Source organism: Salmo salar, chromosome 21 (assembly GCF_965601325.2).
Source record: "Salmo salar chromosome 21, fSalSal1, whole genome shotgun sequence".
Taxonomy (NCBI): domain Eukaryota; kingdom Metazoa; phylum Chordata; class Actinopteri; order Salmoniformes; family Salmonidae; genus Salmo; species Salmo salar.
In genome coordinates this window covers 888180-914640 of record NC_138311.1, presented here as the reverse complement: position 1 = coordinate 914640, position 26461 = coordinate 888180, and the positions used below count along the sequence as shown (strand labels likewise).

The 26461-nt window shown below is 42.5% G+C and overlaps 1 protein-coding gene across 4 annotated transcripts in view; it reads left to right on the top strand.

Moving 5' to 3' along the window:
* scel (sciellin) overlaps nucleotides 1–25716 on the top strand; it is a 32497-nt gene extending 6781 nt beyond the window's left edge. The window contains exons 3-24 of one of the 4 annotated variants that reach the window (XM_014163770.3): nucleotides 1881–1989; nucleotides 2192–2254; nucleotides 2521–2583; nucleotides 7797–7832; nucleotides 8114–8161; nucleotides 8243–8275; nucleotides 8401–8448; nucleotides 8659–8733; nucleotides 8820–8891; nucleotides 16744–16812; nucleotides 16994–17059; nucleotides 17170–17217; nucleotides 17418–17486; nucleotides 18448–18498; nucleotides 18619–18669; nucleotides 18931–18990; nucleotides 19554–19610; nucleotides 23545–23595; nucleotides 23724–23795; nucleotides 24476–24584; nucleotides 24876–24978; nucleotides 25163–25716. In XM_014163770.3, coding sequence (XP_014019245.1) covers nucleotides 1881–1989; nucleotides 2192–2254; nucleotides 2521–2583; nucleotides 7797–7832; nucleotides 8114–8161; nucleotides 8243–8275; nucleotides 8401–8448; nucleotides 8659–8733; nucleotides 8820–8891; nucleotides 16744–16812; nucleotides 16994–17059; nucleotides 17170–17217; nucleotides 17418–17486; nucleotides 18448–18498; nucleotides 18619–18669; nucleotides 18931–18990; nucleotides 19554–19610; nucleotides 23545–23595; nucleotides 23724–23795; nucleotides 24476–24584; nucleotides 24876–24978; nucleotides 25163–25179 — 1370 coding nt within the window. In that variant the 3' untranslated portion in view covers nucleotides 25180–25716. Of the gene's footprint in view, nucleotides 1–1880; nucleotides 1990–2191; nucleotides 2255–2520; nucleotides 2584–7796; nucleotides 7833–8113; nucleotides 8162–8242; nucleotides 8276–8400; nucleotides 8449–8658; nucleotides 8734–8819; nucleotides 8892–16743; nucleotides 16813–16993; nucleotides 17060–17169; nucleotides 17218–17417; nucleotides 17487–18447; nucleotides 18499–18618; nucleotides 18670–18930; nucleotides 18991–19553; nucleotides 19611–23544; nucleotides 23596–23723; nucleotides 23796–24466; nucleotides 24585–24875; nucleotides 24979–25162 lie in introns of all 4 variants that reach the window. The other 3 variants (XM_014163769.3, XM_014163772.3, XM_014163771.3) reach the window with 3 other exon arrangements.
* The last annotated feature ends 745 nt before the right edge of the window (nucleotides 25717–26461 follow it).

The following is a 26461-nucleotide window of genomic DNA, read 5'->3' as shown; positions in this document are numbered from 1 at the left end:
CATTTTCAGCAATGGAAAAAATCAAGAGACCACTGTAAAATGATCCGTTTCTCTGGTTTTACTATTTATAGGTATGTGTTTGGGTCAAATTAAAATGTTTGTTTTATTCTATAAACTACTGACAACATTTCTCCAAAATTCCAAATAAAAATATTGTCATTTAGAGCATTTATTAGCAGAAAATGACAACTGGTCAAAATAACAAAAAAGACGCAGTGTTGTCAGACCTCGAATAATGCAAAGAAAATAAGTTCATATTCATTTTTAAACAACACAATATTAATGTTTTAACTGAGGAAGAGTTCAGAAATCAATATTTTGTGGAATAACCCTGATTTTCAATCAAAGATTTTATGAGTCTTGGCATGCTCTCCACCAGTCTCTCACATTGATGTTGGGTGACTTTATGCCACTCCTGGCGCAGAAATTCAAGCAGCTCAGCTTTGATGGCTTGTGACCATCCATCTTCCTCTTGATCACATTCCAGAGGTTTTCAAAAATAAAGAAAAACCCTTGAATGAGTAGGTGTGTCCAAAGTTTTGACTACTGCTAGTTTTCCGTTTTCCCCTACCCACTCTGAACATTCCCGAGACAGTCCTAGCAAAATTCTTGGTTGTGAAATTGCTTATTACTCATTGCCAAGAAGCAATTTTTTAAAACAATCACAATAAGGTACTTAATTGTTACCCAGAAATGATTTGAAATTGAGATAAAAACATCTGCATTGGACCTATAAGCATCATAGTGATATCCCTGAGCAGTTTCCATTCTCCCCACAGCTCAGTTAGGGAGGATGGCCAGATCTTTGCAGTGTCTGGGTATATGATACACCATCCACAGATGAATTACCATACTTGACAATACTCAAAGGGATATTCGGTGAATTGGAATTATTTCGTAACCTCCCCTGATCTATGCCTGTCTAAAAAATGCATCCCAGACATGCTTCTAAAGATCATTGGTGGCTCTGAGGTTAAATCATTGTTTAAAATTCACTATCCAACTGAGGGACTGAGACAGGGGAAGTCAGTCTTAAATAATGAGAACCATTTATTTTGCAAACAGATGGACCTCATTCAACAAATTGTGGGATTTTTCATGAACATATTTAGGTGTGCCACAAGGGGTTTGGAGACTTTTGCAATCAAGACTTCTTTGTTTTTATTTTTGTATTAACTGCAGAACATTTCTACAACTGTGGAGTAGGCTGTGGAAAAAAATCCCAAAGTAGTAACTTTCTAGATTGAAATTTAAAGAAGCAAAATGTGAAAACTGTGCAAGGGGCTGTAGACTTTTGCTAGGCACTGTATACAGAATAACACAGCATATGAGCATTATCCGTGCCACACAGCTGGAATTTCACATTCCTAACACACATTCTTAGCAGCAATGTGGTAGACATATGATTTTTACTTATACACCCAGTGTTCACTCCTCCAATTGTCCATTCATTCAGCCTTGTTTTGTGTCCCAATCCACCCCTAAGCTTTGTTAATGGAGCTATAGCAGAAGGCCCGTTGTGTGAGGACTGAACAGCAGTGACACTAGTTAAATATTAGGGGCTGCTCAGGGTACCTAACTCCTCGGTGGATTTTGACAGTGGGTGCGGTTTCACAGTGTCATAACCTCACAAAGGGGTCAGCATTGTAACCGGTGTTGAGTAACCAGAATGACTTAATCAGGTGAAAGACAAAGACAGTCCCTGAGTTAGATGTATTAATAGGACAACAGTAATAGTTATGCACTTTCAATTGTGATAATTATGTCATTATTATGCAGTACTGCTTTTGTTCAGTCTATTGCAATATTTTCTATAAGATCAATGTATAGGTCAGTTTGTCAATGTTTTGTGTCTGGGTGTGGTGTTATGGTGGTTGTAGCTAAGGGCAGCAGTCCCAGCCAGGCGATTGAGGACCCCAAGAAGAAGACTTCTCTGCTAAAGGACAGAAGTTGGATTAGGAGCAACGCAGATCAGGACGAAGCAGTCGAGTGAGACACTGGCATCACACGAACAAACATACAAACCACACACACACCTCCACCCATCATTACTGTAGGGTGTGGTAGACGTTTAGGATGTGACTAAACATGGCTGCTGTGTCATTACTGTTCAATAAAAAAATATTAGTAGTGGTTGCTCAAATAACAAGAAACTGCCTCTCAACATGTCCTCTTCTTTTCTCTCATTTAGCCAGGATCCAAACTTTGGCAGAGTGGTTCTGAACAAATACCGGTCCAATGAGGCTCTTGACAGGTAAAGACTCTAATTTCCTGATACTGTATCTCCTGTAGTCCCTTCCCTCATATATCACCCCATCTTGGCTTCAACTTGTATATAGATCCCAAAAAACCTGAAATACTAATAATACACATTTTCATGGATCTTTCACTGAAAAAACAGCGGCCTCTGATCATTACTAAAAGATTGTGGTCTACTTACTACATTATCAGTGTTATTATCCAAGGTTCAATATAATCATCTCTTAGACCTATGGTTTTAACAAACGTATTCATCCACAGTGCTGAGACTGCAGACTTAAAATCCCCTCAAACGACAACCTCCGTAGAGGCCCTAAAAAAGAGGTATCAATATCACCGTACAACACACACTGTCATCCTCCTCAGGAACCAATATGTGTCCTATACCTAGTGCATATCATAAATATTCACTCCCCTTGGATTTCTTCATATTTTATTTTGTTACAAGTGAGATTAAAATGGATTTAATTGTATGTTTTTGTCAACGATCTACACAAAATACTCTGTAATGTCAAAGTGGAACAAAATTGCTAAAAAAATGTATAATGAAAAATAAAACACTTATATATATTGATTAGTAAGTATTCACCCCCGAGTCAATACATGTTAACCCCAGCAGCGATTACGGCTGTGAGTCTTTTTGGGTAAGCTTGCATTGTGCAATATTTGGCCATTATTCTTTTTAAACTTATTTATGCTCTGTCAAGTTGGTTGTTGATCATTGTTAAACAGCCATTTTCAAGTCTTGCCATAGATTTTTACACAGATTTAAGTCAAATTCGTGAGGCCACTCTGGAACATTCACTGTCTTCTTGGTAAGGATCTGCAAAATAAACTCAGCAAAAAAAGAAACGTCCTCTCACTGTCAACTGCGTTTATTTTCAGCAAACTTAACATGTGTAAATATTTGAATGAACAAAACAAGATTCAACAACTGAGACATAAACTGAACAAGTTCCACAGACATGTGGGGGGGGTCAAAATCAAAAGTAACAGTCAGTATCTGGTGTGGACACCAGCTGCATTAAGTCCTGCAGTGCGTCTCCTCCTCATGGACTGCACCAAATTTGCCAGTTCTTGCTGTGAGATGTTACCCCACTCTTCCACCAAGGCCCCTGCAAGTTCCCGGACATTTCTGGAGGGAATGGCTCTAGCCCTCACCCTCCGATCCAACAGGTCCCAGACGTGCTCAGGTGATTGAGATCCGGGCTCTTCGCTGGTCATGGCAAAACACTGACATTCCTGTCTTGCAGGAAATCACACACAGAAAGAGCAGTATGGCTGGTGGCATTGTCATGCTGGAGGGCCATGCCAGGATGAGCCTGCAGGAAGGGTACCACATGAGGGAGGAGGATGTCTTCCCTGTAACGCACAGCATTGAGATTGCCTGCAATGACAACAAGCTCAGTCCGATGATGCTGTGACACACCGCCCCAGACCATGACGGACCCTCCACCTCCAAATCGATCCCGCTCCAGAGTACAGGCCTCGGTGTAATGCTCATTCCTTCGACGATAAACGCGAATCCAACCATCACCCCTGGTGAGACAAAACCGCAACTCGTCAGTGAAGAGCACTTTTTGCCAGTCCTGTCTGGGTTTGTGCCCATAGGCGACGTTGTTGCCGGTGATGTCTGGTGAGGACCTGCCTTACAACAGGCCTACAAGCCCTCAGTCCAGACTCTCTCAGCCTATTGCGGACAGTCTGAGCACTGATGGAGGGATTGTGCGTTCCTGGTGTAACTCGGGCAGTTGTTTTTGCCATCCTGTACCTGTCCCACAGGTGTGATGTTTGGATGTACCGATCCTGTGCAGGTGTTGTTACATGTGGTCTGCCATTGCGAGGACGATCAGCTGTCTGTCCTGTCTCCCTGTAGCGCTGTCTTAGGCATCTCACACTACGGACATTGCAATTTATTGCCCTGGCCACATCTGCAGTCCTCATGCCTCCTTGCAGCATGCCTAAGGCACGTTCACACAGATGAGCAGGGACCCTGGGAATCTTTCTATTGGTGTTTTTCAGAGTCAGTAGAAAGGCCTCTTTAGTGTCCTACGTTTTCATAACTGTGACCTTAATTGTCTACCGTCTGTATGCTGTTAGTGTCTTAACGACCGTTCCACAGGTGCATGTTCATTAATTGTTTATGGTTCATTGAACAAGCAAGGGAAACAGTGTTTAAACCCTTTACAATGAAGATCTGTGAAGTTATTTTGATTTTTACAAATTATCTTTCAAAGACAGGGTCCTGAAAAAGGGGTGTTTCTTTTTTTGCTGAGTTTAGATTTGGCCTTGTGTTTTAGATTATTGTCCTGCTAAAAGGTGAATTTGTCTCCCAGTGTGGAAAGCAGACTGAACTAGGTTTCCTCTAGGAGTTTGCCAGGATTTAGCTCCATTCTGTTTATTTTTTATCTTGGAAAAACTCCCCAGTTCTTGCCAAGAAAAGCATTCCCATAACATGGTCTTGTACATGCAGTTGAAGTCAGAAGTTTACATACACCTTAGATAAATACATTTAAACTCAGTTTTTCACAATTCCTAACATTTCATTCTAGTAAAAGTTCCCTGTCTTAGGTCAGTTAGGATCACCACTTTATTTTAAGAATGTGAAATGTCAGAATAATAGTAGAGAGAATGATTTAATTCAGCTTTTATTTATTTCGTCACATTCCCAGTGGGTCAGAAGTTTACATACACTCAATTACTATTTGGTAGCATTGCCTTTAAGTAGTTTAACTTGGGTCAAACACTTCAGGTTGCCTTCCACAAGCTTCCCACAATAAGTTGGGTGAATTTTGGCCCATTCCTCCTAACAGAGCTGGTGTAACTGAGTCAGGTTTGTAGGCCTCCTTGCTTGCACACTCTTTTTCAGTTCTGCCCACACATTTTTTATAGGGTTGAGGTCAGTGCTTTGTGATTGCAACTCCAATACCTTGACTTTGTTCTCCTTAAGCCATTTTGTCACAACTTTGGAAGTATGCTTGGAGTCATTGTCCATTTGGAAGACCCATTTGCAACCAATCTTTAAGTTCCTGACTGATGTCTAGAGATGTTGCTTCAATATATCCACATCATTTTCCTACCTCATGATGCCATCTATTTTGTGAAGTGCACCAGTCCCTCCTGCAGCAAAGCACAACATGATACTGCCACCCCCGTGCTTCACGGTGGGGATGGTATCCTTCGGCTTGCAAGCGTCCCCCTTTTTCCTCCAAATATTACGATAGTCATTATGGCCAAGCAATTCTATTCAGACCAGAGGACATTTCTCCAAAAAGTACGATCTTTGTCCCCATGTGCAGTTGCAAACCGTAGTCTGGCTTTTTATGGCGGTTTTGGAGCAGTGGCTTCTTCCTTGCTGAGCGGCCTTTCAGATTTTGTCGATATAGGACTTGTTTTACTGTGAATATAGATATTTTTATACCCGTTTCCTCCAGCATCTTCACAAGGTCCTTTGCTGTTGTTCTGGGATTGATTTGCACTTTTCTCACCGAAGTACGTTCATCTCTAGGAGACAGAACGCTTCTCCTTCCTGAGCGGTTGTAGCGGTTGTCGTCGGATATAGACCAAAATGCAGCGGGGAAATGTGCACTCATCTTCTTTATTATAAACGGATAAGAAGGAGAACCAAAACAAACACGTACACAAAGAAAACACAACGACTAATCACAGGCTGGTACGGCTCAAGGCTATACACAGAACAATCTCCCACAAAGTACTCAACAAACACATACCTATATATAGGACTCTCAATCAGAGGCAACTAGAAAACACCTGCCTCCAATTGAGAGTCCAACCCCAATTAACAAAACATAGAAATACAAAAGACTAGACAGAACATAGAAATACACTAACAAGGAACAGTGCCCAAAAACCCCGGAATACATAAATCAAATAACCTACTAAACAAACGACCACCCCAAACCACATAAAACAAATACCCTCTGTCAAGTCCTGACCAAACTACAATAACAAATAACCCCTATTACTGGTCAGGACGTGACAGCGGTATGACGGCTGCGTGGTCCCATGGTGTTTATACTTCCATACTATTGCTTGTACAGATGAACGTGGTACCTTCAGGCATTTGGAAATTGCTCCCAAGGATGAACCAGACTTGTGGAGGTCTACAATTGTTTTTGGCTGATTTCTTTTGATTTTCCCATGATGTCATGCAAAGAGGCACTGAGTTTGAAGGTAGGCCTTGAAATACATCCACAGGTACACCTCCAATTGACTCAAATTATGTAAATTAGCCTATCAGAAGCTTCTAAAGCCATGACATCATTTTCTGGAATTTTCCACACTGTTTAAATGCACAGTCAACTTAGTGTATGTAAACTTTTGACCCACTGGAATTGTGATACAGTGAATTATAAGTGAAATAATCTGTCTGTAAACAATTGTTGGAACAATTACTTGTGTCATGCACAAAGTAGATGTCCTAACCGACTTGCCAAAACTATAGTTTGTTAACAAGACATTTTTGGAGCGGTTGAAAAACAAGTTTTAATGACATCAACATAAGTGTATGTAAACTTCCGACTTCAACTGTAGATTTGTAGATGCTATCACAGGGATAGCGAAATGGTTGTGTTTCTAGCTCTAACAGTGCAGTAATACCTAACAATACATACATAATCCAAAAAGTAAAAAAAAAAGAAATTAAATGATGCAGCCATAACCATGCTTGAAAATATGGGGAGTGGTACTCAGTGATGTCTTGGAGTATTACTTTAGTGCGTTGTTGCAAACACGATGCATGTTTTGGAATATTTTTTATTCTATATTGGCTTCCTTCTATTCACTTAGTCCTTAGTCCTAGGTTAGTATTGTGGAGTAACTACGATGTTGTTGATCCACACTCAGTTTTCTCCCATCACAGCCATTAAACTCTGAACCTGTTTTAAAATCACCATTGGCCTCATGGTGGAATTCCTGAGCGGTTTCCTTCCTCTGTGTCAACTCAGTTAGGAGGGACGCCTGTATCTCTGTATTGACTGACTGTATTGGTACACCATCTAAAGCCTAACTAATAACTTTACCATGCTCAAAGGGATATTCAGTCTCTGCTTTTTTTTATTTATTTTTTTTATTTTTATCGGTGCCCTTCTTTGTGAGGCATTGGAAAATCTCCCTGGTCTTTGAGGTTGAATCTGTGCTCTAAATACATAGGTCGACCGAGGGACCTTACAGATAATTGTATGTGTGGGGTACAAAGATGGGGTAGTCATTCAAAAATCATGCTAAACACTATTATTGAACACAGAGTGAGTCCATGCAACTTATTATATGATTTGTTAAGCACATTTTGACTCCTGAACTTATTTAGGCTTGCCATAACAAAGGGGGTGAATACTTACAGAACCAAGACATTTTAGTTATACATTTTTTATTAATTTGTAAACATTTATATAATTATTTATAGAAATAAATCACAAATAAATCCATTTCAATCCCACTTTGTAATGTGGGGGGGGGGGGTGAATACCTGCACTGACTGATGATATGCACTCTAAAACTCATCTGACTGGTTGCAGATTTGGTGGGAGTCAGGATGAATTGAGCAAGGGCAGGTCAGTAGGCTTTTCTCCTCCTTTACAGAACTCACACCTTTACTTGTTGCAGTAATATGTTCCCAGTAGGCAAAATTGCTTGAAAAGACGCAATGGTCAGGTTGTAAACTTGAAAAATATGTCTTTACCTGGTTATAATCTGGTTAGCTGACATCACTTTAACCAGAAAAACTGATTCCAACCAGAAAATTACACAATTATGACACCCATGCCCAAATTTTGTCCACTCAGTTAGCAGTTATATTAGTGTTAATAAAATGGAATTTCCCCTTTTGATGTAGCACCCTGCCTTCAACTTATGGACGTTCTAGCACATCCTACACAAGAAGGTAATGTTTGAATATGAACAGAATTGTTCTGCAAGTGGATATTTAGCTGTTGTGAAAGATTCTGTCTTTTGTTTGTTACAGTACCTCACCACCAAAGTCAGATGGTCTCAAGACGTAGGTGACCCTATATGATAATGAATCCCAGTTGTGCTTGTGCAATACTGAATAGTTTGTGTAATAAAATGTATTATCCATGAAATGTCTCATATTCAGCCTCTACTAATGTAATGTCATTACAGAACGACTGTCTCTAAAACAACAGTCACAGAGAAACCTAAGAAAACAAGGTAGATCAACAGTTTTACACTTAAAAAATATGAGTGCTTTTATTCTGTTTCTATTATTCCTTTTTTTGGAATGGGGGGGGGCAAGCTAGTCATCTCTTATGCAAGGGAGCCGTGGCCAAGTTTATTCACCACCTTTATAAACGTATTGCAATCAAAGGTGACACAGTAACATTTTAATGTTTTGATATTCTGTTGAATTCATTCCTTCAGCACCACAACAACTACCACCACCAAAGGTGGAACAACTACGGAGACTACCATCTCCACAAGCCAGAGTGTGAGCAGGTATGACATTTACATACGCACACCTGGTTTATCTTTACTATTCCCCATCAAAGGATGGACATAAACATTCTTGGTTCTGTTTACAGATCCCCAGTTGTGAAATCGCCCACCACCAACACTGAGCGCTTCACCGATCGGGTCTTCAGCTCCAGAAAAGGGTAAAACCGCACCCTTTGAAAATAGGGGTGGCAGATAGTCTAGTGGTTAGAGAGGTGAGCCAGGAACGGGAGGGTTGCCAGTTTGAATCCAGGTTGGAAAAATCTTTCGGGAAGTGCTGGCAAAGGCTTGCTGTATCAAAATCCTAAATGCTATTTTATGCCCTTGAGCAAGCTTAACCCCCCACAACTACTGCTCCACGGGTACCCAGTGTGGCAGCCCTCTGCTCCAACCTCTTCAACCTGTATATGTGTGGGTATCTTTCGGAGGGGTTGGGACAAGTCAAAATTCGGTTAGACCTTGTGTACAATTGACGAATTAAGTAATCTTAATACAACACAGTATTAAAACATCTATGGCCTGTACTATAAATAACCATTATGCTATATATAAGAAGCCTGTGATAGGTCTGTGAGGGATTGCAGTGAGAATATGTTTACTTGTGTTGGCAGAGGACCCAGACAGGCCCATTGATCATGCAATCATGTTCCTGCTGCAGCTTCCCATACAGAGACAGATATACGAGCACACACACTTTTTCTTTTTACCCCCAGTGGTATTTTCTTTTCCCTGCTGCATCTAAGATGATGTCTTATCATGTCAGTGGTAGGCAGACTGGTGACAGAGCTGGCAGCAGGGCTGTAGACAGACATGCAACATCTACTGTAGAGTGAAGCTTTGAAGTACCGTTCTGTAGTGTTTGCGTAATTGCGTTAGATGCAGGATTTAGTTCTGGGGGGTGACGTGTCTAACAAGCGAAGTAGTGTCCTCTCTAACGCTCTAAACAAAAACTCTCAGCCCGTTTTTGGTGAGTCGATGGGCCAAATGTCCCCTTCTGAAATTCAAAAGATGTGAGCACCTGTGAAATCATGATTTGTCCAAATGAATTACATAAGACACCCTACTCACCACCTTCAAGGCCATACTGAGAATGCTGTTGCTGTTAATTAAAATACACATATTTTTTAAATACAATATACTTGTATTTTAATTAAATATATTTTGTAGTTTATTTTGGTACACTTGATCTTTATATTATTTTGTAATTGTATTTTGTCAAAGTGACCACCCCCAAAGTGTAAGATCAGGCTTGACAAGGCTCATAATGACATAATAATTATCCCCCTTAGAGTCTTTTGACGCACCGGTGCGTCAATCTAAGTAACATAATAAGAAATTCCCCATCAAAATCCGTCAATTTAATCTGGAGATACTTTATCTGTTTTTTGCATGGACTGTGTCTCAATCTACCAAATCCATCTATTGTGGCCTTCCGCATGTGCGGTGGAAGGTGGCTAAGCTACAGCAGTGTTCGTTAGACCATGAAAATTGGTCTTCTCATGAAACGTCTGTAGCGTCGATGTGCCAACTTCTGTTTGTAGCGTCCGAACCGTTTGGGTTACAAACTACTGGGACCACACTGTGGAAAGGGGAAATTCTCACGAACACGATGTGTCATGGGAAACATCTGAAGGTAATCAGTACCGGTATAAAAATGTAATGGAATTATGGAGGTAGTTTTATGCCTAACCCAAAAAATAAGTAAAATATGTGTGAAACAAAATCATATACACTACTGTTCAACAGTTTGGGGTCACTTAGAAATGTCCTTGTTTTTGAAAGAAAAACAAATTTTTTCACATCAAATTGATCAGAAATACAGTGTAGACATTGTTAATGTTGTAAATGACTATTGTAGCTGGAAATGGCAGATTTTTTATGGAATATCTACATAGGCGTACAGAGGCCCATTATCAGCAACCATCACTCCTGTGTTCCAATGGCATGTTGTGTTAGCTAATCCACGTTTATCATTTTAAAAGGCTAATTGATCATTAGAAAACCCTTTTGCAATTATGTTAGCACAGCTGAAAAATATTGGTCTGATTAACAAAGCAATAAAACTGGCCTTATTTAGACCAGTTGAGTGTGTCGAGCATCAGCATTTGTGGGTTCAATTACAGGCTCAAGATGGCCAGAAACAAAGACCTTTCTTCTGAAACTCGTTAGTCTATTAACCTTTATTTAACTAGGCAAGTCAGTTAAGAACAAATTCTTATTTACAATGACGGCCTACCCTGGCCAAACCCGGACGACGCTGGACCAATTGTACACCGCCTAATGGGACTCCCAATCACGGCCGGATATATATATATCAGCAGGGGATCAAATACTATATATATATATATACACAGTGGGGGAAAAAAGTATTTGATCCTCTGCTGATTTTGTACGTTTGCCCACTGACAAAGAAAGAATCAGTCTATAATTTTAATGGTACGTTTATTTGAACAGTGAGAGACAGAATAACAACAAAAATATCCATTAAAAACGCATGTTTTTAAGATTTCTGGCTCCCAGGTGTCTTTTATACAGGTAATGAGCTGAGATTAGGAGCACACTCTTAAAGGGAGTGCTCCTAACCACAGCTTGTTACCTGTAAAAAAGACACCTGTCCACAGAAGCAATCAATCAATCAGATTCCAAACTCTCCACCATGGCCAAGACCAAAGAGCTCTCCAAGGATGTCAGGGACAAGATTGTAGACCTACACAAGGCTGGAATGGGCTACAAGACCATCGCCAAGCAGCTTGGTGAGAAGGTGACAACATTTAGTGCGATTATTTGCAAATGGAAGAAACACAAAAGAACTGTCAATATCCCTCGGTCTGGGGCTCCATACAAGATCTCACCTCGTGGAGTTGCAATGATCATGAGAACGGTGAGAAATCAGCCCAGAACAACACGGGAGGATCTTGTCAATGATCTCAAGGCAGCTGGGACCATAGTCACCAAGAAAACAATTGGTAACACTATGCCGTGAAGGACTGAAATCCTGCAGCACCCACAAGGTTCCACTGCTCAAGAATACATATACATGCCCATCTGAAGTTTGCCAATGAACATCTGAATGACTCAGAGGACAACTGGTGAAAGTGTTGTGGTCAGATGAGACCAAAATGGAGCTCTTTGACATCAACTCAACTTGCCGTGTTTGGAGGAGGAGGAATGCTGCCTATGACCCCAAGAACACCATCTCCATCGTCAAACATGGAGGTGGAAACATTATGATTTGGAGGTGTTTTTCTGCTAAGGGGACAGGACAACTTCACCGCATCAAAGGGACGATGGACGGGGCCATGTACCGTCAAATCTTGGGTGAGAACCTCCTTCCCTCAGCCAGGGTATTGAAAATGGGTCACGGATGGGTATTCCAGCATGACAATGACCCAAAACACACGGCCAAGGCAACAAAGGAGTGGCTCAAGAAGAAGCACATTAAGGTCCTGGAGTGGCCTAGCCAGTCTCCAGACCTTAATCCCATAGAAAATCTGTGGAGGGAGCTGAAGGTTCGAGTTGCCAAACGTCAGCCTCGAAACCTTAATGACTTGGAGAAGATCTGCAAAGAGGAGTGGGACAAAATCCCTCCTGAGATGTGTGCAAACCTGGTGGCCAACTAGTCTTCGCTGTGGCTCAGTTGGTAGAGCTCCAGGGTTGTGGGTTTGATTCCCACGGGGGGCCAATACCCCCCCAAAAAATGCATGAAATGAAATGTATGCATTCACTACTCTAAGTCGCTCTGGATTAGAGCGTCTGCTAAATGACTAAATTGTAAACTACAAGAAATGTCTGACTTCTGTGATTGCCAACAAGGGTTTTGCAACCAAGTACTAAGTCATGTTTTGCAGAGGGGTCAAATACTTATTTCCCTCATTAAAATGCAAATCATTTTATAACATTTTTGACATGCGTTTTTCTGGATTTTTTTTTGTTTTTCTGTCTCTCACTGTTCATATAAATCTACCATTAAAATTATAGACTGATCATTTCTTTGTAAGTGGGCAAACGTACAAAATCATCAGGGGATCAAATACTTTTTCCCCCCACTGTATATATATATATATATATATTTCCTGAGCTTTCTTATATCTCCTAGATATAGGACAGACACTCCAAAAACCGTAGCCCTTTATAACCTCTCTGGGCTAGGCGGGACGAATTCGTCCCACCTACGTAACAGCCACTGGCAGCCTGTGGCGCGATTTTCAAAACGTTAAAAATCCTATTACTTCAATTTCTCAAACATATGACTATTTTACAGCTATTTAAAGACAAGACTCTCGTTAATCTAACCACACTGTCCGATTTCAAAAAGGCTTTACAACGAAAGCAAAACATTAGATTATGTCAGCAGAGTACCAAGCCAGAAATAATCAGACACCCATTTTTCAAGCCAGCATATAATGTCACCAAAACCCAGAAGACAGCTAAATGCAGCACTCACCTTTGATGATCTTCATCAGATGACAACCCTAGGACATTATGTTATACAATACATGCATGTTTTGTTCAATCAAGTTCATATTTATATCAAAAACCAGCTTTTTACATTAGCATGTGACGTTCAGAACTAGCATACCCCCCGCAAACTTCCGGGGAATTCGCTAACATTTTACTAAATTACTCACGATAAACGTTCACAAAAAGCATAACAATTATTTTAAGAATTATAGATACAGACCTCCTCTATGCACTCGATATGTCCGATTTTAAAATAGCTTTTTGGTGAAAGCACATTTTGCAATATTCTAAGTACATAGCCCAGGCTTCACGGGCTCGCTATTTAGACACCCGGCAAGTTTAGCACTCACCATAATCATATTTACTATTATAAAAGTTTGATTACCTTTTGTTGTCTTCGTCAGAATACACACCCAGGACTGCTACTTCAATAACAAATGTTGGTTTGGTCCAAAATAATCCATCGTTATATCCGAATAGCGGCGTTTTGTTCGTGCGTTCCAGACACTATCCGAAATAGTAAAGAAGTGTCACGCGCATGGCGCAATTCGTGACAATAAAATTCTAAATATTCCATTACCGTACTTCGAAGCATGTCAACCGCTGTTTAAAATCAATTTTTACGACACTTTTCTCGTAGAAAAGCGATAATATTCCGACAGGGAATCTCCTTTTCGGCAAACAGAGGAAAAAATCCCAAAAGCGGGGGCGGTCGGGGTCACGCGCATAAACCCGTGTCCCTTGATCGGCCACTTGAGAAAGACGATAATGTGTTTCAGCCTGGGGCTGGAATGACGACATTCTGTTTTTTCCCGGGCTCTGAGCGCCTATGGACGACGTGGGAAGTGTCACGTTAGAGCAGAGATCCTTAGTAAATGATAGAGATGGAACAGAAGTTCAAGAAATGCTCAGACAGGCCACTTCCTGTAAAGGAATCTCTCAGGTTTTGACCTGCCATTTGAGTTCTGTTATACTCACAGACACCATTCAAACAGTTTTAGAAAATTTAGGGTGTTTTCTATCCATATGTAATAAGTATATGCATATTCTAGTTACTGGGTAGGAGTGGTAACCAGATTAAATCGGGTATGTTTTTTATCCAGCCGTGTCAATACTGCCCCCTAGCCCTAACAGGTTTAAGATTCTTTTGCCATTTTTGAATTTGTTATTCGATGCATTTCTATGCACTATGGTAGTGAAGGCCAAATTCAATATTTTATGAAATAATTTGTTTACTTTTTTTATACCTAAAGGGGTCCTAGAATTCTAAATCAAATAGCTGAATGATCCATTGTATGACCATCTGTAAGGGCTGTCTTCAGGAATGGACCAAAATGCAGCGGAGTTAGTATTCATCTTTCAATTTAATTAGAAAGAACACTATAACAAACAAAACAAGGAAACTGACAGCCAACAGTCCTGTCAGGTGCAAACACACTAAACAAGAAACAATTACCCACAAAACCCAAAGGAAAAACATGCTCCTTATGTGTGACTCCCAATCAACCACAACCCTCTACAGCTGTGCTTGATTGGAAGTCACACGGCCAAAATCAATGAAACAATAAAAAACACACACTCCCTTCTGCCACGTCCTGACCCAACTACACCCTCTACTGGTCAGGACGTGACAGTACCCCCCCCCTCAAGGTGCAGACCCCGGGATGCACCTAAAAAAAGAACACACAAGAAAATCCCCAATACCCCAACAAAAAAGAACCCCTAAACAATAAGGGAGGGAAGGGAGGGTGGCTGCCGTCACCGACGGCACTGTGCTACACCCTCCCTCCCCAACCCACCTATCCTGGAGGTGGCTCAGGTGCAGGACGTGGACCTCGCTCCACCTTCGGCGTCACCCACTTTGGTGGCGCCGATAGCTGCGCCGGGCAGACGGGCCACTCGGGCTGACCCTGGCAGACAGACCACTCGGGCTGGACCGGAGGACTGGAGAGCCACTCGGGCTGGACCGGAGGACTGGAGAGCCACTCGGGCTGGACCGGAGGACTGGAGAGCCACTCGGGCTGGGCCGGAGGGCAGGAGGGCCCCTCGGGCTGGGCCGGAGGGCAGGAGGGCCCCTCGGGCTGGGCCGGAGGGCAGGAGGGCCCCTCGGGCTGGGCCGGAGGGCAGGAGGGCCCCTCGGGCTGGGCCGGAGGGCAGGAGGGCCCCTCGGGCTGGGCCGGAGAGCAGGAGGGCCCCTCGGGCTGGGCTGGAGGGCAGGCAGGGCACCCTGGCAGATCCGGGCAGGCCGCTCTGGCAGTTCAGGGCAGTCTGGCCACTCTGGCAGTTCAGCGCAGTCTGGCCACTCTGGCAGTTCAGCGCAGTCTGGCCACTCTGGCAGTTCAGCGCAGTCTGGCCACTCTGGCAGTTCAGCGCAGTCTGGCCACTCTGGCAGTTCAGCGCAGTCTGGCCACTCCGGCAGTTCAGCGCAGTCTGGCCACTCCGGCAGTTCAGCGCAGTCTGGCCACTCCGGCAGTTCAGCGCAGTCTGGCCACTCCGGCAGTTCAGCGCAGTCTGGCCACTCCGGCAGTTCAGCGCAGTCTGACCTCTCTGGCGACTGTTGACTGGCGGGCAGCTCTGACGACTGTTGACTGGCGGGCAGCTCTGACGACTGTTGACTGGCGGGCAGCTCTGACGACTGTTGACTGGCGGGCAGCTCTGACGACTGTTGACTGGCGGGCAGCTCTGACGACTGTTGACTGGCGGGCAGCTCTGGCGACTGTTGACTGGCGGGCAGCTCTGGCGACTGTTGACTGGCGGGCAGCTCTGGCGACTGTTGAATGGCGGGCAGCTCTGGTGACTGTTGACTGGCGAGGCTGGGTTGACACACTAGACTCCTGATGCGTGGGGCTGGTATAGGACGTGCCAGCCTGGAGACATGCACCTCCATGCTAGTGCGTCTGGCGGGAAACACCGGACCGAAATGGCGCGCTGGCGGTCTTGATTGTAGGGTTGGCATCACCCCTTCCGGCTCGATGCACCCCTTGCCCTGGCACCTGCGGGGCGCTGGTACTGGGCGAACTGGGCTGTGCGTCCGTATCGGCGAGATGGTGCGTACCACAGCGTAACATGGCGCCCTCCACCTCAATTGCACCTCCCTGTAGTCACGGGTAGCTGGCTTACGGATCTTCCCTGGCCTGGCCAAGCTACCCGTGTGCCCCCCCAAAAAAAAATCTTGTCAGCTTAGAACCCCCCCTCCCCAGCTGTAGTAAATCTTGCAGAGATTTAACAGTAACAGAAAGAACTCAACAGTAACAGTAACAATGCAACAGTAACAGTAACAGTAATGTAACTGCAATGGTAACGGGTAATGGTAGCGGTAACAGTTACATATTCTTTACATAGAACACCACCTTCAAAGCCATAAGTGAGTGAGAAGTCAAAGTGACCACCCCCAAAGTGTAAAATCAGGCTTGACAAGGCTCATAGTGACACAATAACATAGGATGTGTAACATGTGCTATACTGTATGTCTGTATAATCTCCAAACAATATAATAAATTCAATCCATGCAGTATCTGGTTAATAATAAATTAGTTACTGTTATCTTGGCAGGACTGAGGATCAGTTAGTCAGTAGTCTGATACCAACATCCGTCAAAACTGAATACTTGATCCCAGACAGGTAAGATCTTTGTTTAACAATAGATAAAACATTCACATTATTTAAAAGATTTTAGAAGGCGATTAAAAAACTTTCACATACCTACTTGATTTGGTCGTGTCCACATACACCAATGAACTAGTGTAGGAATATTGATGAATATTGGTCAACATATTGATCCATTTCTTCCATGTTCTTCAAGCACGACAAGTGTCTCCAAAACAGATACTGTGACACTGAAAACCACTAAAAAGGAAAGCACTTATGGGTGAGTTTGAGCAGCGATATGCACTAAACATAAACACACAATGTGAACGACTTTTGCAAAACCGTAATGAAATACTATATTTCCCTAAAAACACATTCCTTTTCATTCAGAGATGGCAGCAAGAAACCCCCCACTACCCCAAGGGGGACTTCCTCAAAGTAAGCATACTGACCTTCAATTGAAGGCCTTGGATTGGTCCATTATTTTCATATTGTCCCTTCTGTCAAATACGTTTGGTGCAAAAATCCATTTAGCTAACGATAATGACTTCGGTTTCAAATTGTTATAACGGTGTTGACATTGAACATAATTTACTATTGTAATGCATATAATTACAGTATAAGTATAATCTTCACAGGACCGAGGATGACCTCTTTGATACTCTCCTGCCGACAACCATAATCGCTCGCTACTCCTCCCCTGACAGGTAAGGTCTCCCTTGGGGAGGTGTTCATGTTATTCCAGATACTGCAGGATACTGCCCTCTGTATTGAACTTGAAAGGTTCACTAAAAAGTCTGTTGAATCCAATAAACTCCTACAGTACCTGTGTAATATAATACATTTAATTCAGTACAAGCTAGAATAATCTATATTATTCAATATTGAGACGTGATGCTGCGAAGCAAGGTGGCTGTCTGAAAGGAGCCTCCAGATAAAACCCTCCCAATTTCCTCAAAGTTCGATAAAATTGTCAATTTACTATCATTGTTTTTGAGGGGAAAGTTATTTTTATTTGTTTTATCAAAGTATTTCAACAATGTCTGTGTTGAATTCAGCTTCAGCACGTATGTAGCATGTAGCACAATCGCTAGCGCAGCGTCTAACAGGGCTAGCTCTGTTGCTAGCACTTCAGCAAGCATGACCTTGAACACGCAGAACATAGAACCCAGCTCATTGTCGGCCTTGCAATCATCCCTACAGAAGGCCATGGAAGAAATGGGTAGAGTCAGCACTATTCTTGAATCGAATGTTTCTCAGGTCATGCAATCTCAGATGGATATGCAAGAAAATGTATTGGGCGTATTACAGAGGCTAGATGAGGCAGAGGGTTGGATATCAACGCTGGAGGATGACTGATTAAGAAAGCAGAGCAGAACGGCAAACTGTATGAGGATCTCCACAGAAGTGTGCAAGACACAGCTAACCGAGACAGGCGCCTTAATTTAAGACTTTTAGGAGGGTCTGGAGGATGACAAGCCGCAGTATAATACATATAAAGTTGGTAAAATTGTATGTAAACATTATTAAAGCTAAACATTATTATCATCCGAACACTCAAGTGGTCCACAGTATATAACATTTCTGATCATAAAAATTGGTTTCATCATGTGATATTTGTAGATCAACTCAAACTGAGCATATTATTTCCATTGTTTATACTTACAGCACTACAACCATCACCAATAAAGAAGTTGTCACTGTGGACAGCCCCAAAGGGTAAGTTTTACTGATTTAATAAAATCGATTTCAGCAAAATACTTCTCAATATTAGTAACAGTTCATTATCTGTGTGTGAGGTGAGTAGCCAAAATGTATCCAATCTTTGTTTCCATTTAGGGATGTCAAAACTGTGAAATCTCCGACCTCTACTACTAGGACCATCACCAGGTAAACATGATAACCTCTACACAAGAACCAGTAGTTAATGATGATATATTCGTCTTCAACAATATCGTATTTACAACTTATATGATCAACAGTTACTGTCCTTCATGCAACATAACTATAGCTTTCCAGGGATTGCATATTGGACCGATAGTTGACATCAAATTATAAGATTTCTGTTGTCATTTCAGCCAGATTTCACAATAACACATGCCATCTTCCTTAATATTGCGTTCTGTCTCCCGTTCCAAACTGCTCCTACAGTAGGAGTGACGATGTCTCCACTACCAGGTCCTCTTCCTACACCATCAGCTCCAAGCCAAGGTAATGGTTGTAGAATGGTGTACTACAAAATGCTCTGTACAATGGCCCCTGACTAATATATGGGCACGCTCGAGAGCATCAAATTTGTGATGTGGGTAAATGACCACTGGGTAAAACTGGTTCAATCAACACTATTTCCATCGCATTTCAACCCCCAAAAATCTATATGACATTGAATCCACGAGGAACACTCAATGGATTTGCAAAAACTCATCGGCATAAGGGCATTTCGTTTTTCTCCACTTTTAACCTAAATCCAATGACATGGTGAAATGTTTTGTTGAATGCACAATAGTTGACAACTCAACCAAATTTCAATCAAAATTAGAAGTTGAACTGACGTCTACGTCCAGTAGGTGGTGTCAGACTGACTGATGTACAAATAATAATGAGTTTTTTTTAGGATGAAAGGTAATTATGTACTGGAAATCAGTAAGTCTGCTGTCGCAGACTGCAATGCAATCATCTCGAACACAACCTATCAGAAACGGGTTTCACAGCCCATAAATCCTCACAAGACTTTGAAAATGACATACAATCCCACCCTATTTCCTCTCACACAGTGAGGACTACACCTCAACCAACACCCGTAAAAGCTACTCCAGCAAGCCAGACAACAGGTATGTAATGCCCTTTAAATTGATCTGATGAAATTATTAATGGCATCACGCCTGGGATTGTATCTATCTTTATCAATAAACATAGTTTCAAAGTCAATGTCACTCACAAGGCAGGAAATACGCTTGACCTCATTTTACTAGAGTCTGTTCGACCACTACTCTCACGACCCTCCAGTTCTCTGATCACTATTTTGTTTCCTTTTCTGTCTCCTTTTCCTCCAACCCTAACCACTTAGCCCCTACCCAGATGCTCATGCGCTGTTGCAATCTTCGCTCTCCCTCTACCACTACTATCTCCTTTTCTATTCTATCATCTCTCCCTTCTGCTAAATCCTTCTCCCTCCTGTCTCCTGATTCTGCCTCTTCGACCCTACGTTCCTCCTATTCCACATCCTATGACTCACTCTGTCCTCCTCCCGGCCGGCTCGGCACTCCCCTCCTGCTCCGTGGCTGAGTGACTCATTGCGAGCTTACAGAAAAGGGCAGTGGGCAGCTGAGCGAAAATTTGGGAAAACTAAACTTTCCGGAGGACCTATCATCCTTTCACTCCCTCCTCTCTACCTAGCTCTTCCTCTTTATCCACTGATAAAGCCACTTTCTATCATTCTAAATTTCAAGCTTCTGCCTCTAACCCGATTAAACTATTTTCCAGCTTCTCCTCCCTCCTTAACCTTCCACCCCTCCCCCTCCCTCCTCCCTCTCTGCTGATGACTTTTCAACCACTTTGAAATGAAGGTTGACAAAATCCGCTCCACATTCATGCAGCCTATTGAGTCCACTGGTCCCACTCACACAGAACTACCCTATGCCTTGACCTCTTGACCCCTTGACCCGTCTCTCTCCAGATGAAATCCTGCAACTAGTGAGGCCCTGTCCCCCGACATCATGCCTGCTCGACCCCATCCCCTCCTCCCTTCTCCAGACCATGTCTGGAGAGATGGTCTGGAGAAGTCCCTCGCTGTACCTTTCAAGTCATCCTTATACCCCTCTTCAAAATGGCCCGAGTCACTCCGCTCCTCAAGAAACCAACCCTTGACTCATCCCTTTCTTTTATTTCCAAAACACTTGAGAGTGTTGTCTCTGACCAACTCTCTCACTATCTCTCTCAGAACAGTCTTTTAACCCTAACCAGTCAGGCTTCAAGACGGGTCACTCAACCGAGACTGCTCTTTACTTCACGGAGGCTCTCCGCACTGCCAAAGCTGACTCTCTGTTTTCATCCTCCTAGATCTATCCCCTGCTTTCGACACCGGGCTGGGTGTTTCAGGCTCTGCACACTCTTGGATTGCATCCTATCTGCCTAGCATACAGTGGGGGAAAAAAGTATTTGATCCCCTGCTGATTTTGTACGTTTGCCCACTGGCAAAGAAATGATCAGTCTATAATTTTAATGGTACGTTTATTTGAACAGTGAGAGACAGGATAACAACAAAAATATTGAGAAAAACGCATGTCAAAAATGTTATAAATTGATTTGCATTTTAATGAGGGAAATAAGGATTTGACCCCCTCTCAATCAGAAAGATTTCTGGCTCCCAGGTGTCTTTTATACAGGTAACAGGCTGAGATTAGGAGCACACTCTTAAAGGGAGTGCTCCTAACCACAGCTTGTTACCTGTATAAAAGACACCTGTCCACAGAAGCAATCAATCAATCAGATTCCAAACTCTCCACCACGGCCAAGACCAAAAAGCTCTCCAAGGATGTCAGGGACAGGATTGTAGACCTACACAAGGTTGGAATGGGCTACAAGACCATCACCAAGCAGCTTGGTGAGAAGGTGACAACATTTGGTGTGATTATTCGCAAATGGAAGAAACACAAAAGAACTGTCAATATCCCTCGGCCTGGGGCTCCATGCAAGATCTCACCTCGTGGAGTTGCAATGATCATGAGAACGGTGAGGAATCAGCCCAGAACGACACGGGAGGATCTTGTCAATGATCTCAAGGCAGCTGGGACCATAGTCACCAAGAAAACAATTGGTAACACACTACGCCATGAAGGACTGAAATCCTGCAGCGCCCGCAAGGTCCCCTTGCTCAAGAATACATATACATGCCCGTCTGAAGTTTGCCAATGAACATCTGAATGATTCAGAGGACAACTGGGTGAAAGTGTTGTGGTCAGATGAGACCAAAATGGAGCTCTTTGGCATCAACTCAACTTTCCGTGTTTGGAGGAGGAGGAATGCTGCCTATGACCCCAAGAACACCATCTCCACCGTCAAACATGGAGGTGGAAACATTATGCTTTGGGGGTGTTTTTCTGCTAAGGGGACAGGACAACTTCACCGCGTCATTTGCGGGGCCATGTACTGTCAAATCTTGGGTGAGAACCTCCTTCCCTCAGCCAGGGCATTGAAAATGGGTCGTGGATGGGTATTCCAGCATGACAATGACCCAAAACACACGGCCAAGGCAACAAAGGAGTGGCTCAAGAAGAAGCACATTAAGGTCCTGGAGTGGCCTAGCCAGTCTCCAGACCGTAATCCCATAGAAAATCTGTAGAGGGAGCTGAACGTTCGAGTTGCCAAACGTCTGCCTCGAAACCTTAATGACTTGGAGAAGATCTGCAAAGAGGAGTGGGACAAAATCCCTCCTGAGATGTGTGCAAACTTGGTGGCCAACTACAAGAAACGTCTCACCTCTGTGATTGTCAACAAGGGTTTTGCCACCAAGTACTAAGTAATGTTTTCCAGAGGGGTCAAATACTTATTTCCCTCATTAAAATGCAAATCAATTTATAACATTTTAGACATGTGTTTTTCTGGATTTTTTGTTGTTGTTATTCTGTCTCTCACTGTTCATATAAACCTACCATCAAAATTATAGACTGATCATTTCTTTGTAAGTGGGAAAACGTACAAAATCAACAGGGGATCAAATACTCCCCCCCCCCCCCCACTGTATATATCTCAGCTTGGATGTTGACCCACCACCTCAAGCTCAACATCAACCTTCCCGCTCAAGACCTCTCCATTACAGTGAACAACTCCACGGTGTCCCCCTCCCAAAGTGCAAAGAACCTTGGCGTGACCCTGGACAACACCCTGTCTTTCTCTTCAAAAAATCAAAGCAGTGACCTGCTCCTGCAGGTTCATGTGCTACAACATCCATTGAGTGTGACCCGACGTCACACAGGAAACGGCGCCGGTCCTAATCCAGGCAATTGTCCAGGCACTTATCATCTCTCGTCTGGACTACTACAACTCGATGTTGGCTGGACTCCGCTGGACTCCACATCAAACCCATGAAATTTATACAGAACACTGCAGCCCGCCTGGTGTTTCAACCTTCCCAAGTTCTCCCATGTCACTTTGCTCCTCTTCACACTCCACTGGCTTCCAGTCGAAGCTCGCATCCACCTCAAGATCGTAGTACTTGTCTACGGAGCAGCAAGAGGAACTGCCCCTCCCTACCTTCAGGCTATGCTCAAACCCTTCACCTCAACCCGAGCACTCCATCTGGTCTCTGGTCTCTTGGCCCTCCCACCCCGATGGGAGGGCAGCTCCCACTTAGCCCAGTCCAAGCTCTTCTCTGTCCTGGCAGCCCAATGGTGGAACCAGCTTCCCCCTGAAGCTAGGACAGCAGAGTCCCTGCCCATCTTTCGAAAGCATCTTCAAAGAGTATTTTAAATAATCCCAATTCACCCCATCTCACCCCAACCCCCCTCACCCAAAAAAAGGCTTTTGTGAACTCTTGCACTTGACTTTTTCCCTGCCTTACTATCTCTGACTTTGCTGATAGCCGCTTTATTGAGAAAACATTTACTATGACTGTGATATGTGGTGTCCCACTTAGCTATCTTAAGATGAATACACTAGCTGTATGTCGCTCTGGATAAGAGCGTCTGCTGAATGACTGAAATGTAAATGGTTGTGATTTTTCTTATGTGCACCTATATGACAATATATATTATGTTACTACACCAGTGTCACCAGCACCAGTGTCTATACCACGTCTACTACCTACAAGGACAGCAGGTATGGTAGTATTAATCGGCTCCTACCTGGCAGTGATTTACATGTAAATGAACTAGGCCACCATCGACATCCATTTTGAAGAATACATGTAACAAACTGTATTTGAACGATTCCATTCTCATCTTCAGCCGGGCTGAGGACGATCTGTTCGATTCTCTCATGTTAAAACCCACCAAGACGGTGTATTCTACTCCTGAAAGGTGAGATTGCAGGAATGCATATCATCTCATATGGGATTCCTGAAAGACGGGACAAGCTCTACTTTTTTTTTTAATAAACCAAAGTATTAGCGATTACACCATATAAAGGAACAACCTCCTAATTCTTATTTTTTTTCTTCAGAAAATGATTTACGTTAACTCTGTCAGACACCATAAGAGGCATTACATTTTTATATTTACTGTCCAACAAGTGTTTAAAGGCCTTGATTATTTAATTCTAACATTAGATTATTTAAATATGTAATACACATTTTCAAACATATATACTATATATTTTTTTATAGCACAATATAATGCTCCAGGGCTAATTTCGTTAGCACAAGGATTGTCCCAATTTTCAAGAATCCCGTCATCTCCTATGTCATGATCATCATGCTTTCAAACTGTGCTATTTATATCCATGTTTTCCTCTATGACTGTGCACATGATTAAGACATCACATGTACAAACAAAAACATTTATTTTATGGTTATTATTCCATATAACAGTTGTAACAGATCTAAGACATAGTTAGAACATATGACATAGTTATCTAGCCACAAATAAAAAGACGCGGATGGTGTTGATAAAATAACTCCCCTCGCTGATGCTGTCTGGCCTTACATGAGGTCAATGCATGAGCTCTCATACAGCCATGTGATGATGATCAGTCCCTCTAGGACTGTTTTGGAGAGAGACCTGTGCTCTTACTGCCGTAAGCCCATGAGTTCTGACCCCAAGATGGTGCTGGAGGATATGAAGATCAACTGCCACACTACCTGCTTTAAGGTAAACACTATTGAAATATGAACACTATAATCTAATATTTGAGTATCCATGCCTGAGTGTGTGTACAGAGGCCTCTGTCTTCTTATCAGATCTGCAATATTGTGATATAAATATGTTACATTTGCACCACTACATCCAATAATTGATTGATTGGATTACAGCCAACCATCTTCTCATTGAGATTATCGGACTCTGTGTCTGCCTTGAGATGTAACAGGCAATACACATGCATCATGATCTTCTTCTTCGCCTAATGAGAGTATCTGACATTGTGTGTCTCTGTGTCCTCAGTGTGAGGTGTGTAGCAGTGACCTGGGCCATCTCAAGGCCGGGGACAGTATGTGGGTCTACAGACGCACCGTCCACTGTGAGCGCTGCTTCGAAGTCACCAGAGGTAAGCACATTTAGAAAAACACACAACTAGAGCTCATACTGATTTACTGTATACACTGTATTCATGTTTCATAAATGATGGGTCAGAATTTACTGGCTTTCAATTGATTTGCTAAATTGTGGGGGCATAACATCTCCAAACCTATGTTGGGTCACTGTGAGATAACACATATTTTATTTTACAGAAAAATGGCATCGTTGAACCTCCAAAGTTCATGCGGATGAAGATGGGGTCTTTATTCTATGGCCGTTTAAATAGATTTAAGTTTTGAATTACATTTTGGTGACATGTATAGAGGTTGAAAAATAGCATATTTTTCAGAATTAGGTATGAATTCTTGTTTATAAAATGGAGAGGATATTAATCTTTTACATAAAAACTACACTGACAGTTAATGTTTTCATGCATGAATATACTATATGGGATATGTAAGCATGTTTTTTTTTTTATCTCTGTTCTTTTTACTTTTAGGCACCTATAATTAATTGACTCAGTCTCTGAATCATGATAGGTTAAACATCCACAGTAAAATGCATGTAAGCCAAACATTTTTTTTTTAACTTGTCTCAGCCAGCTGTTTGTCTCCATAATCAACATATTTCACAGGCATTCAGGCTACCAAAATAGGCTTACGGTAAGATATCCATATGGTGCAATAATTAGGGCCGGGGGTTGGTTGTGTGTGCAATACAAAACAATTAAGCATTCTTTATTAAAATTGACAGAAGTTACACAAAACTGTTTGTTTTCTTTCAAGTACAGTATTTGTATGCATTTTGAGTAAACATACCGCTCAGTACAAAGCGTTACGCAATCTAGCAAACGCTCAAACGAACTGAACGCACCCCAATGTAAGGCTCGACTCTGGAGACAGGAAGCAGGTACAGGGAGTAGTAGACATTTAACTTAACCAACAGACATGGAACAGGACAGGACAGCATCAGGACAGGAACACACAATGACATGAATACAGACACGGGGAAAACACAGAGGCAGCAGACAGATAAAGGGGAGGCAATCAAATAATGATGGGGTTCAGGTGAGTCCAATGATTCCCTGCTGCGCGTGATGTTGACAGGTTTTGCATAGTGAAGTAACATTTGCACATATAGGGGAGTTGAGTCTTTTTCTATAACACACTGTGTTGAAAAGGAATGACTGCATTTTACAATGTAAATGAAAGCTTTACAAAATAATGCCCATTGTCCTACACATTTAAAGGAATTGAATGTGTTCCGTCATGTCTCTCTTTCCATCATTTGTGGAAACCCCTATTCCTGAAACAAAATACTTTTTTTGTTCTATGCTGGAAATCAACAGCAGGGGGCATTGTTTTATATGAAATAAAAGATAGAGAAGAACGGTAATATATTTGAAACAACAGTGGGCTGACATGAAACACGTATGTTTCATTTTAAATTCAATATTACGCAACTCTAATTCATATTGTGATAGTTTTGCTCTATATCTTGGCTGTTGGTAC